Source organism: Rhincodon typus, chromosome 35 (genome assembly GCF_021869965.1).
Source record: "Rhincodon typus isolate 14 chromosome 35, sRhiTyp1.1, whole genome shotgun sequence".
Taxonomy (NCBI): Eukaryota; Metazoa; Chordata; class Chondrichthyes; order Orectolobiformes; family Rhincodontidae; genus Rhincodon; species Rhincodon typus.
Genome location: NC_063366.1, coordinates 7,498,708 through 7,513,060, shown reverse-complemented (window position 1 = coordinate 7,513,060; position 14,353 = coordinate 7,498,708). Strand labels below are relative to the sequence as shown.

At 37.8% G+C, this 14,353-nt stretch overlaps 1 protein-coding gene across 1 annotated transcript; it reads right to left on the bottom strand.

Moving 5' to 3' along the window:
- Positions 1-1,242: 1,242 nt before the first annotated feature.
- On the bottom strand, positions 1,243-8,082 carry LOC125486926 (probable G-protein coupled receptor 139). The gene is made up of 2 exons (XM_048616485.1): positions 8,013-8,082; positions 1,243-2,168 (listed from the first exon to the last, which is right to left on the bottom strand). Exons 1-2 carry the CDS (start codon positions 8,080-8,082, stop codon positions 1,243-1,245), a joined length of 996 nt encoding a protein of 331 aa, XP_048472442.1.
- Positions 8,083-14,353: the final 6,271 nt, after the last annotated feature.

Sequence of the window (14,353 nt, the reverse complement as noted above, 5' to 3'; positions counted from 1 at the left end):
AACAGCATCTCATATTCCGCCTTGGGAGCGTACAACCCAATGGCTTCAATGTGGACTTTACTAGCTTAAAAATTTCCCCACCCCGACCTTATCCCAAGACCAGCCTCCCCTCTCATCCCCGCCTCCTTGACTTGTCCGTCTTCCCTCCCACTTATCCACTTGTCCCACCTCACTGGCCAATCGCCATCCCTACTTACTACCTACACTCACCATTACTAGCTTCATCCCTGCCTCCTTGACCAGTCTGTCTTCTCTCCCACCTACCCGCTCCACTATCTACCTGCTAGCACCACGCCCCCCTCTCTATTTATTTTAGACCACCCCTTCCCCTCCCCCATTTCTGAAGAAGGGTCCCGACCCGAAATGTTAGCTTTTCTGCGCCTCTGATGCTGCCTGGTCTGCTGTGTTGCTCCAGCTCCACACTGTATTATCTTTCTTTGTCATCCTTGCCGAGCCTGCTGTAAATGTGTATCCAGATTCACGGCAATGTGTTTGACTTTTAACTGCCCTCTGGGCAATTGGGGTGGGACAATAAAAATTGCTGCAGTCAGTGATACCCACAAACCGTGTTAGAATGAAAAAAAAATCAGAATTAAATAAAACAATCACAGTTGTGATAGTTGCAAATCGATGGTCTATTGTTGTTCGAGCCAGTATTCAACTATTTAATCAAAATCCTACAAGAAAGGAAATATTCAATCCTTACTTGTGACTGAAAACCCACATCAATAGGGATCAATGAGTAAAAAAAAAATCATGGCTGCCCTCTGAATGGAGCTCGCTGGCCACTAAAGACTTTCAAGTCTGGTTAGGCGATTCCAACAAATTTTCACATTGTCAGTCACGACTCACGTCTCATGAATGACTAAAGGCAAACAAGAATACATGTCACTCAGTAATTCAAGCTGCATTGAGAGAATAGATGATTTGTAGAAAACAAAAACAGCAACAGTTCCTTGCCACTTAAGAGTACTGGTTTATTATGCTTTTCTGGAACCCTGTACCAGCACATATTGTCCTGCTCACTGATAGAGCTATCAGATAACCACACAAAGCAGAGAAACACATCAGTTTTACTTTTGTGTCTTAAATAAAAAAATTGGAAGTAGATGAAAATGTTCAATGAACACGCTCCTCAAAGATTGAATTTGGATAGATTAATCATTTATTTTATTGGAGCACGTTATCATTCTGATTATCATTGTGTATATTATTGTTTCAAATTCTTGACAAGCAGTTGGCTCATGAAAGTAACCCGTTCCAACGTCTCGAATAACGTGCTTTGATTAACTTGATTGGCAGGGCAAAGGGATATTTGATCATTTCCTTCAATTCACTCCTAAACTTTGTCTGTGCAACTCCGTAAATAACTGTATTGGTGCAGGAACTTAAAAGTTGAAGCATATATCCAACTTGCTCCGCCACGGTGAAGCTGTCGCTGTAATCTGTATTGTAAAATTCATTCTGAGTGGTTTGGACAAATATCTGACAGACAGAGATTAGCATCCAAAGAAAAATAAAGTTTCCAGAAATAGCGATAAGTAATATAATGGACTTTCTGCGGTTTTCCACCTCTGGATCATTTGAACTTGATCTAAAATCCCTCCTAGCTTTACTGGTCACCAAAATGTGTCTAATGGTCAAACTATTGAAGAGCAAAATTAAGAAAAATGCAGCAAAAGGAGTCAAAATAGTTTCCAACCACAAATATGCTATCCAAGAGGGCAAAGTATAAAATGTAGCTTTTAAGACACAGAACCATGGTGTGCTGTCAATAATCTGTCCAGGTTCATTCATAACATAAGTTGGAAAGTTTTGTAAAGCTGAAAGCCCACATATCACTGCTATAACCACAACTGAAGTGTGTGCTGTGCAATATTTGGTTCTCAGCTTCTGGCAACATATGGAAATGAAGCGATCAACGCTAAAAGCGACTGTTAACCAGACAGAACAATCAGTGGAAATGAAACTGAAAGTTATCTTAAGGCTACACGTTTGAGAGTAGTCCAGAAATGACTTTGGGAAATATATTTCCTTGATTTTGTATAGAAGTACGTCAAATATTAAGACCATTAAGTCTGCTACTGCCATGGCCACCATGTAATAAGTGATACATTTGGAAAGGCTGCATTTTCCATTGGACAATATCACAATTGTCAGTATATTAGCTGTAAAAGAAGATAGAAAAACGTAAGAAAATAGTGAGTCAAGCTTTTCTCGTTCAGTGGCAGATGGTATGCTTGTCTTTCTCAACAGAGATCATTATGGCCATTGTATGACTCAACAGCAGATTGATTTACAATTACAGTAATATCATCGAGTTTGACACGTTCCACAAATCGTATAGCCGAATGTCAAAGTATGTACCGCTTTAAATGCAATCCATTAATAATAGGACCAATGCATGCATTTGGCAAACTTAGAGGAATGGGAAAATATGTGCGAAAATTGTTAGAAAAGTTTTGATGTTCTATATATTGCATGCAAATTTCCCAAAAACGTTTTGCAAGTAATAGAAATTTAGGATTTCAAGAGATTTGAAACATCAAAAATGAGGTAGCAAAAGAAGCCCAAATGAAATAGCTATTGAATGAATTAAAAAAGATAAAAATTTCCTTGTAAGTTCAAGATAATGGTGGAAGAGCTCACTGTGTTGAGAGAATCCATCTGCACCCGCTGCGTGTATAACAAATCATTGGTATTCCATTCAGAATGCAACGTATTCTTTAGTATGTAAAGAAAGTTCCTCACAATAATTGCTCATTCAGACCAAATAATCTAATCTTAAGTCAGAAGCATGCTCATTTCAGATGTACTTAACTCAGCTAATATGAGTCGTTGGAAACGTATCAATAGCAATCCAACCCATTTGACAATCATCTTTTTCAGTGTAAGCAGCTTATAGTTTTCCAAGAAAAAAAAGTTCTGTTTTTTTAAAATATTATCTCAGGAGACATTATAAAATGTCAGTCATTCTGAATTGACTTGTCTTCTGAATTTTCACTCTGCAAATAAATTATCCAAACATGTGGAGAAATGCAATGCATGGAAGACGATCATATAGCTTATATTTTTATCCAAGAGATCAAGAAACTAATTAACCTAATCCCACTTTCGAGTTCTAAGTTGGCTACCTTTTTGATTTCACAATATGCATTTTCAATGTTTTGTTTAATTTTCATGTTTTTTTTTCTCTCTTCTATCATACTTCTAGTTCGGTGAGTTCAAAATATCATCATTCTAAGCCAGCTACCATAATTCATCCCTAGTACTTCTGCCTCTTATACTAAATTTATGTCCCGTGGTTAATTATCCCTCTGTAAGATGCAATACGAACGTCACGTACAAATGCCTTTTATAGCTGTGAATATTTCAATTAAATCTTGTTTCCTCCTATTCTGTCTCAAAAAGAATGGCCATAGCTGATTTGATGTTTCAGTATTGAAATTCCACCAGTCCTAGCAACAAAATAAATTTCCTGATTGTCTTCTCTAGTGATCTTAGGTATTTCCTATTGTTTGAATAACAGATCTGCATATAATACTCCAGGTGGGGTGTATATTAAAAGTTTTCCATTGATCCATGGTAATCTACCAACGCTTCTATTCTATACATTGGCTAATGAAATCAAACAAGAGTTTATCTTTTAGACTTCTCCAGCTACCTTTCTGTACTTGTGGGCATGCACGTCATGTCCATAACCCATTTATGCTTTTCAGTAGCCAACTTGTATCATGCATGTTCTTGCATTCTTAGGCTCCCCCATATTGAAATACATCAAATTTTATTGTTAGTATTTGTCAATATCCAACAAATTTCATGAGTCTATTAACATCTCCTTGCATCATTTAACTTTGTTCTTCGCTGTTCGTAACATGATTACTTTCTGCACAACTAACAAATCTTTAAATTTCCTTAAATAAAATTCCAAGTTATTATCAATGCATGAAATAAAACATGGGAGATTTTATTGATGTTAGTAGTATTCCACTATAAAGAAGTTTCCAGTAACATAATATTGTCTGGCAATTATCCTTTGTCTCCATCATCTCCGTCACGTAATGTTTCAACAGATTTGTACTTCTGTCAAAAATCTGCGTTGTAGGATTTAGCAAGATCCTTGCTAAAATCCGTCCGGTCTACAACAAATGAATCTATCTCCGTGAGGCTTCTTGTTATCTCCTCAAGCATTGTAGCAATATTAGACAATGCCTTTATTTGAGAGACCTGAGATAACTGCATTTGATGGGATCCTCACTTGCTAAACGAAGTTTGGTTCGGCATAGCACACCCTTTACAATACTTGCCATCACTAAGATTGTCCAGTAATTAATTGGATTATAATTGCATCACTTTCAAATTATTTTACAATGTCATCTCCTCTCCGGCCATCTAGAACCCTTTCACCATAAAGAATTGCATAGAGAGAAGATACCACAGCCTCTTAAATGTTTTGCTCACTTCCCTTAAAGACGTGACGCCATTAAATAATTGTTTGGTAGTACAGAAACATTTCACATAGTAAACAAACATTTGTAAAAGCAGATTGGATGTTGAAAATATTTGTCTTTCAGTCTTCAGAACGAGGATGTAAGGAACAGATTTGGAAAAAAATACACTGTTTTAAGCGGAAATAGGGTGCTGACTGTTTGGGAAATCTTCCAACTAGAAACACGACAAGAAAAACTAAACCATATGTTTAACTCTCAGACGAGGAAAGTAGATTTTGATTGGGCAGGGCGTGGCACTGGTGATACAGCAAATTTTCGTGGTCATCAGGATCAATTCGATACAATGCAAGCATGTACTTACTGGCCATGTGGAACAGGTTATTGCTTATTTACGCGTTGATCCCAGGTGATGAACTAAATTGAAACATCTGCTGTGGCTGTGGTTGAAGTGGCTTGTCGCCTGTTTCCAGCAGTCACTCAGAATCTACTTGCGTTGGCTGAGCATTAAGATCGATGACTAAATGCTCCTGCTACATGTTCATGTTAATACTGCTCTAACAAAAACGTACCCCCTTCTCATATTGCATAAAACGTTTCCAGAAGTCTGTTTCTTGCATCCTCGGTCTGAAAATTTCAACATGGAAAGATTCAACATCTGTTCTCATATTACCAACGGCACCTGATCATTTCATTTCATTACTGGGGATTATCCATCTTCAAAGATGTGAAAGCCTGTCATACCATCTCTCTAACTATGTTAAGTTAAACAAGCGTTTCACACACCTTTTCCCTGATTACCCTGCATGAATCTTCCATTAATTTCATTCTATCATATATAGTCACCCCCAGATTTAACATGTTTTCTTTTTCTTCTGCACACACGTTAAGAAATTACTCTTCAAATTTTACTGCTGTGTAACTTGTGCCCATTTAGGAGATCTCAGTAATTGTTCTTTATTGGTCCTTCTTTAACCTTTCCAATTTGATTTGGTCTATGGTGGTTATGCATATCTATGTGCAATAGAAAGCTTTGTTTGCGAGCAGTGCAGAAATATCATATGAAGCAAGGACATTCAGAGTGTTGGTTGCTTAGCCAGAGTGAGGCACACAGATCACACTGCACAGGAGATGCTCAAAGCAAGATGAACATTAATAAGATCAATATTATTTGAAGGTAGCGAGTCCAGTCTTCAGTCTAATACTGGAAGGGAAGAAACCATTCTTGAATCTTTTGGTATGTGTATTTAAGTGTCTGTATCATTCACCTGATGAAATGTGTTGCAAGAGAGCATTATCCAGGTCGGAAGGGTCTTTGATGAGCTGGCAGATCTTCTGCAGCAACGAGAAGTGTAAATGGAGACCATGGATGTAAGGTTCGCTTTTGTGATGATCTGGGCTATGCACACAACTTTCTGTAGTTTCTTATGGTCCTGGGCACAGCAAATGCCATACCAGGCCGTTATGCATCCGGATAGTAGGCTCTCCATGTTTTCTTCTAAATTGTTTGAAATCTAGGCATTTCCAGAATTATTTGACAATCATTTTCTTTCTTTCTTTCATGAAACATTCGTACTCTGAAGCTTCACTGTGTACTGAGTGAATCCATCCCACTAATCTTGCAGTGACTTACACTCAGGGACCACGCTCTGGTCCAATAAAACTAATGCAAAATTGTTGTTGACATTGCTTTGGTAACCTTAGTCTCGCGCTTTAGAATTATATAACGCACCTCCTAGCCTGTCAACCGTACATTCCACCTTAATACTCTCCTTTAAATCTACATGCTTGATCAAGGTTTAACAATTAGATTGATATCCCCTTACTTTGCTCTCTTGCAAAACTTATATTTCAATGCCCTTCAGTATCTGATGGCCTTCTGAACCTTCTCATTCCTCTGACCATCTAACAAAGGGCTTTACAAAAAACACCAACGCTCCCTGTAAATTGTACAAAAAATGCATTTAGCAGATTCTAGAAGACCCTGCATGTGTTCATGGTATCATGCAGACTTTACACTGAGCAAAAGAAAAAGTCCGTTGGTATTAATCAATTTAAAAAAGTGAAAGGCATTTAACTTTGTTTTCTTTGTTCGTCAATGTAATTAACAACATTAGGATGGACAAGGCTATAGCACATTTATTCCATTTTTTTCTCTTGTGCCTGCAAATAAACTTCCTCATACAAAAAATAACCTGAGAAAAGGGAATTGAAAGTCGGTTTCCACGACTTGAGATATTGCAATAAAACTTAGCAATCGACGTCATTTACAGTAAAGACTCGCGAGAATTTATGCCAAACGTATAGAAAGTGACGAAAATGCTGAATTAACAGTGCCCTTGTATTATCATGTTTCTTTTTCACAGCATCACCTGCAGAGCATCATTTTATAAACAACTGAGTTTTACTGATTTGAGATGCATAGCTTCAGGTGTCACTGTACGCAATGAAATTTCAGAAAGATATGACAAACATATAACGCAAAATTAATTTTTAAAAAATTAAAAGCTTTTCTGTATTATGTTGAAGGTCCAAACATCTACAGATTTTTACGATAGGGGCTTTCAACGATTTACAATCCTTTTATAGAAAAATGTTCAACTGAATTCTGTTCTAAATTGATCAAATTATGTTAGAAATTAGAATCCCCCAGCTGCCTATTTTCCAGAAGTCCTCTCAGCATCCTTTCAGCCTCACTACGTGAAACATATTTACAACTAAATCCTCAATGAATAAAGTCACACTGTTTCAACTTGAACAATGATAGAATTGGATTAAGTGCAAATATTTTGCCACACTTTGAAAGATGTACACATAACAAACGTTCAGATGGGGCACAAGCATATTATAGGCATGCTCACTAACTATAGTATTAAGGCTTTATGGAAGTTAAATGCTTCTTTTCATTGGAATTAAATCCACATGACAATGTTATTTTAGCATTACATTAGCTTAATCAGTGTATTGTTTTAACCATTTATCCCAGATTAACAATTTCCAGTTCACAAGTTATTTTATGATGACGTCCGCTTTTGTGTAGTATTAACTGCAGTGGCAAGTTTGTGGTGTGTCTCAGATACACTGAAATTTGAAGATATCTTCTGTCTAGTATAGGTACATCTTTCATTAATGTTACATGCAGTTATTACCATCCAAAGGAGGGATTGCATATATTTAAAGACAACTCTATATTTTACAAAAATCGTGATATCCACTACCACAAAAACAATGTCAATACAAATACTGTCAGTTTCCCTGAATCTCCCATTCAGAACCTATTTGGGACCCAGAATGCTATAATTCATCCTCGAATGGTCATTTTCACGTAATTTGCCTTGTAACAGTAAATAGAAAGTTGAGATTCGAAAAGATGCATCACCCACTCGTTATGGCAAGTGAGAAACAGGTAACTAAAAATCAACTCTGGATAGTTAATAAAGGTAGGTATTACAGTTACCATTCTGCAAAAGAGAAATTATTTTAGAACAATGAAGAACATAACCAGCAATATAATACCGTAGTTTTTGTTTTAAACAATTGGTTAAATGGATCACAATGAATTACCAGGGACACCGAACACAGCCAGGAGAGGGTAGTAGACGCTTAAAATCAGTGGAAGTGTTGTTAGATCCATTTTTTAAGTGGTGTGATAATGATGGTGTTCAGACTAATAGCTCCAATCCAAAATTGGATGAAACTGATCGAATCTAACTCTTTAGTATCATATCTAAGAGGTCCCAAGTGAGGTGTTGAGGTTATGTAATAACTGTCATTAGTTCCAGTCCGTTAAAGTTCTTAACTCTAACGAACCTGCATCGTAGAATTTACACATTTTCAAAGCAGAAGCGGGGTGTTAACTCCAAATAGTCCAACTCAGGATTTGGCTTCTTTTGGGAAAAGAAGTTTGAAACACATTTGTTCATTTTATTCCCAAAAAATGTCAATTATTTTATTGATTACTCATTTATTTTTATGTTTAATTTTGCTGAAGCTTGCCAAAACCTATTCAGCAAGATGGTTCTACAATGTATTCTACAGTGAAGATTCCTCTTCTACACTTATTTTGGAATTTCTTACATTTGATGTCCTTTTTTACGATGCATTTTTTTTATACTGTTCACAAAACTATAAACTGCTGCAGTCTACCACGCTCTGTTCTTTCACGAATCATTTTTGTTTTAAATAAAATTGTAACAAGGTTGCGTGTGCATTGATCTTTCAATCTGACAGTGTATATAAAGACGAGTTAGCAAAGCATATGTGTTACTGTGTTTTACAAGCAGAATTGAACGGTATTGAATTCAAAACTGCGACGATTTCGCTCTATGAACCTCTGGATAGACCTGATCAACTGATTCCCATCCAGTTACTGCCATTTCACTTTAGATGGAATGCCAGCGCACACCTGAAGCAGCAGAAACAATTTGCCATAGCAGAATAGTTCCATGGAAGGACTACTTGTTTAGAAGTTTATCTCAGAAATGTTCAAGTCGCCAAATGGAGGGTAATTTATTTCAATTAGTTACTTCTCCTGCTACGATTAGTAAAACATTTATTTTAAACACTCGATGCATGTATCATACAATGGCTAATGACAGTGCAACTGCATGCTCTTCATTGGGCCTTGATACATAGCCAACAGTTACACATGACCCATAATCTGTTCTCTCTGCAAAATTTTGACATCGTAGCTGTTAGCTATGGGCCGGTGCCCATTGTGAAATCTGCATCAAGAGTCATATTTCAGCTAGTGGTGTTACTGTTATTTAATGGAGTGCTTAATCGTCCATCTGATCTCTGCCGACTACATCTCACGGCGGCACAGTGGCTTAGTGGGTGGCACTGCTGCCTCCCAGCACCAGAAACGTGGGTTCGAATCCACTTTCGGGTGACTGTCTGTGTGGAGTTTGCACGTTCTCCCCATGTCTGCGTGGATTTCCTTCGCGTGCTCTGGTTTCCTCCACAGTCCAAAGATGTGCAGGCTAGGTGGATTGGCCATGCTAAATTGTCCATAGTGTTCAGGGATGTGTAGATTTGGGGATATGGGTGGGATGCTCTGAGGGTCGGTGTGGACTTGTTGGACTAAATGGCCTGTTTCCACACTATAGCGATTCTACTCCACTCTGTAACTTGAGACAGTAGCCAGTTTAAATTATGAAATCATTCATGAGGCTACACCTGTCATTGCATATATATGTCGCATGCAACAACCCGCTGCTCTCACGTTTTGAGTTCTGTTTGTACAACTGCGAGTGAGATTCCATCCTCCAAATCCCCTCCCATGGGCAAATGTAGCGAGTAGCAACAGATCCCCTACCACACATGTCAAGAGACAATACAGATAGCAGAGCTTTCGCTATGCTGTCAATTTTGTGTATTAAAAACATTTTTTGTTGTTGATTTAATATCTGATCCACCATAACATATTCGTTTGTATCCATAACGCGCCCTTTTTGAGAGTTTCATTTTTGTCCCTATTTAGAAGCAATGGGATGTCATCAAAGCAATGGGTTCTTTTGTATTGTCGGAAGAGAGAGAGAATGTCTCCAGATCCCAGTTTAGTAAACTAGGGCAAAGAATTGGAGTATGCAGATACACATGCAGCAAGCTACAACACGTATAAGTCATAGAAAAAAGTCTCTAAGATTTCTTTATGGCTTTAGGTGTCTAATATTGTTTGATATTTCTTGATCGCGGGAGGAGAGATGTCAAACTTAACTCTCCCAACTAACTCAACCACTCTTCGTGTACCAAAGCAGAACTTCCTCATTGGGGTCCGTAATTCCAAACCCTCAGGTCATTGGTTCTCATATATATATTTTTATTTACATTGGACATTAACACATATACCTCTCACGGTATTTTATTCCGGATTACCAATTGCACGCGTATTCGCAACAGGTGCTTCTGCTACCACAGACCATTTTATCATCATTCTAGTTCTCACGTGCCTGGACACTTTTCCATGAAGAATTGTAACCTCAATCCCAGTATGAATCAAGGCCATAACTTGTTGTTAATTGCAATTTCTCTCATTATTGCAACAAGGACGTTTGATCTACTTCCCTTTGTTAGTCGCATCTGAAGGGCTTACCCATATTTTCAATAAAACCGAAAATATTTCATTTCCTGCTATCTTTCACTTCTGCTTCGTGCCTTTTCCGGGTGTTCCCTTTATTCCTTTTACCTGCATTACCAGGGTTTTAGCTCACATAATTCGGAGTTCTTCCAGAGTCAAAGAAACACTGGATCTTTCTGAATACTAGTGTGCCGTTAATCGAGTCATAAACGACTCGCCTGCCATCTGACGGAACATCTTTATCAACCTCGCAATTCTGTAAAAGTGTTGTCCCGTACAATGCAAAAATGTTATGGAGGCTGTTGGTCATGGAGTTTTGCTTTATTTGTTATTAAACGTTGATGTAGATTTATATTATCATCAGGGTTTCCTTTCCTACCAATCCATTCGATCTCTAAGTTGGGCGAACAACAAATGTCTCCACCTCATTGATTTAGATCCCAATCAATTGACGGTAATAAAGAGTGCACTTTCAATTGGTATAATTTCCAGCTCTTCAGTTTCACCTGCTTTTAATGCTGGATGGTGGCCACCTTACAGGCTGTCCTAGTCTGCCTTTCCTAAGTCTTCCTGTTCTCTGCTGGGCAGTCCTACCTGCCTCTGCCAGTGCTGCCTTCTGCTGTCACCACAGCAGCAATCAGTTTAGCTATCGCCCTCTTTAAATCTCACGTATCCCAAGAAAAAAATTGCTGGAGCCAGTCGACAGAGTTCATCCTATTTAGTTAACACACTTCGTCTGCATGGTCAATGTCACTTCCTTCAGCAGTCTCTTATGGGTGGTAATAGTCTTATCATCGTAGAGTCACAGAAACTGATCCTTTGGTTCAAATCGTTCATGTCAAACAGGCACCCTAAATTAATCCAGTCTCATTTTGCCGCTTTCTAAATCCTTCTCATTCATATGCCCATCCAGGTGCCTTTTAAATATTGCAATTGTACCACCTTCCAACACTGCCTCTCGCAGTTCACTTCATACGCGCACCACCTTCTGTGTGAAAAGGTTCCCTCTTAGGTCTCTTTTAAATTTCTCGCCTCTCAACTTAAACTCATGCTGTCTAATTTTGGACACCACTTTCCTGGAGAAAAGAATATTCACCCGAAGCAAGGCCTTCGTGATTTAATAAGCTTTTATAAGGACACACCTCAGCCTTCGACACTCCGGGGAAAATAACCCCATCGTATTAAGCCTCTCCCTATAGCTCAAACGCTCCAGTCCCGGCATCATCCTTGTAAATGTTTCTGAGTCCTTTCACGTTTTACAATATGTTCCGTATAGCATGGAGACATAATTGACCTCAGATTTCTAAAAGTGAACTAAAACAATGTCCTGTACAGGCACAACATGACCTCTCATCTCCTAAGCTCAAGGCCTTGGGATTTTCCTCCAAATCCTTAACCAACATATTACCGAATCCCTAATTCGGGCAGGTGATTCACTAACAGCCCGAATCTCTCTTTGGAAGTTGATCCTGGTATATGGAATGTTTCCTCCACAGGGGCATTCGTCTTCTTCCAGAAAACTTTGCTCAGACATTGCTGTTAGCGGCAAATATAATATTAGGTTGAAGTGCCTTAACTGATTAAGACACGTGTACTCAAATATCATACAAATTTATTAGCTTCAATTGATTAATATACATTAAAGTCAATTAACAGATCCATAAAGTGATCAGTTTAAACTATGTAAAAATATTTAAACAACTGAACCTTGTGTCCTTTCATACGTAAGGGACACTTCGCTTGGGGCTGGTTGGTATTTAATTTCCATGGCACTTGTGGTGAATCCAGTTCAATGGTGAAGTCAAACCACCTGTGAGAATTTCCCTATATTAATATTATACTGTATTTCATGTTACATACTGAACTGCTCCTTTTGAGTACTTTTCCCAAGAATTTCCCTGTGCTGATAAATAAAAAGTCCAGGTAACATTGTAAAAAAGACTGTTCTCACATCAAGGCCACCTTCGTGCAAAACCGACTGTTTTCATACACTCTTCGACTCTCCAGCAATTGCTTATTGCTATGTACAATTAATACTTCATGATCTAGTTTCAGACTGTCATTGTTGGTATCATACACTACTAGAGTTAATATTTTATTTCTTTGAATTTATGAAAATGATTTTGCACTGATATGTAAGCACACAATTTTGCAGATTTAGATTTTGTCATACAAGTTAAGTTTATTATGCGACATAAATAAAGATGAAAAAGAATGAATCAACTTATTCGTATTTATAACATGTTTAAACATGTCGAGAGATAAGGTAAATGTACAGAGTCATAGAATTATACAGCATGGAAAGATTCCCTTCGGATAATTTGTCCATGCCAACCTCATATAGTAAATTAATCTAGCCCCATTTGCAAGCATTTGGCCCACATCCCGCGAAATCCTTCCTGTTCGTTTACCCATCCAGATGTCTTTTTAAGTCTTGCAATTGTATCAGCTTCCACCACTTTCTTTTGTGAAAACGATGTCCCTTGTTCCCTTTTATATCTTTCTGTTCACACTTTAAACCTATGCCCTCTAGATTTGGACTCCCCAACCGTGGGTCAAAACCGCTTTATATAGATAATTCCCTTCTCTTTCTGTATAGAGTTAAATTGAACGAAAAGCAGAAATTACATGAGATACACAACAGTTCATTGAGAAGTATGCAAAGTTAATGTTTTGATTCAGGTAACTATTCACCATGACCACAGAAATAATGACAAGTTAGTCAGTCAACTCCTTTAGACACACGGACAGACGGTGTGATACTACTTCAAATAGAGGAATCCAGTTAAATAAAGTTAAATACGCTTTATTATAGAAATCATACTTTTTGAGTCTCGAAGCACAATGCGTGGAAAAAGTATCATAGACCGCTGGATTTTAAGGGAGTTTAATTTAAGGATTTACACAGGTATACGAATGGTGATGGCATTTAACATGGGCTCAATGCAGCAGAATCTTTGGGAGATTTATTTTTTAACAGGTAATGTGGATACTAAAAAAGAACTGGAATCAATGAGAGTGCATAATTTCATGAGTTGTTTGTGAAATTTGAAATTGAATTGACATATTTCTGAATTGATTTTTTTTTTCAGAATTAGAATTAGCTTCATTGCCACAAACACTCACATGAGTGCAGTGAAACATTTGCCAGTCGCCATTGAAGGTGCCATCTTAAGTACCAAGGTACAGTTTCTTACGTACAAATTCTTAGGGATTGGGGTGGTGGGGTGGTGGGGACGGCGGCGGTGGGAGAAAAATAAAAAAAAAAGTCCAGAAATTAACGACAAAAAACAGTGAAATGAGAGTTCAGGATAACAGTCCTTCCAAACCAGACTACGTTGGGCATCACCTCGAGACCAGGAGTCAAGTCCACACTGAGGATGTTGCGACATTAATAGCACTAAGTGTATAGATTACTGCAGTTACTCTGTTTCCCAAATAAATTATATCTGCCACACCGCTATGGCACATCGTTTCGAAGGAAAATGGCTTTTTTTAGTCAAATTGTTGCAACAAGGTATTTGAAGCCTCATAAGCATTGATTGCATTGTATTTCAACATTGTTTACAATAGATTACATTTTAAAATATGATGCTTCATTTGTCCACGTAATTTCTCTGTTTATTAGTTCGATTTTTTTTATTTATTTCCATGCTACTTTGAAACCAGTTTGATGGAAACTTCAAAGACTTTTTGAAAATGGTTGTTTCAAAAATTTCACAGGAGTCAGATCGAAATGTTGGCGCCACTGAATTCTAATTGTCTCAGATATTAGAAACCTTCCCAAGTGTGTGTGTGTGTGTGTGTGTGTGTGTGTGTGTGTGTG

Excerpts from the sequence above, each read along its gene's own strand:
- LOC125486926 (XM_048616485.1), bottom strand. The coding sequence starts at position 8,082 with ATGGATCTAACAACACTTCCACTGATTTTAAGCGTCTACTACCCTCTC. Across the intron at positions 2,169-8,012 it reads GGCTGTGTTCGGTGTCCCTG|CTAATATACTGACAATTGTG; the intron begins GTAATTCATTGT and ends CTTCTTTTACAG.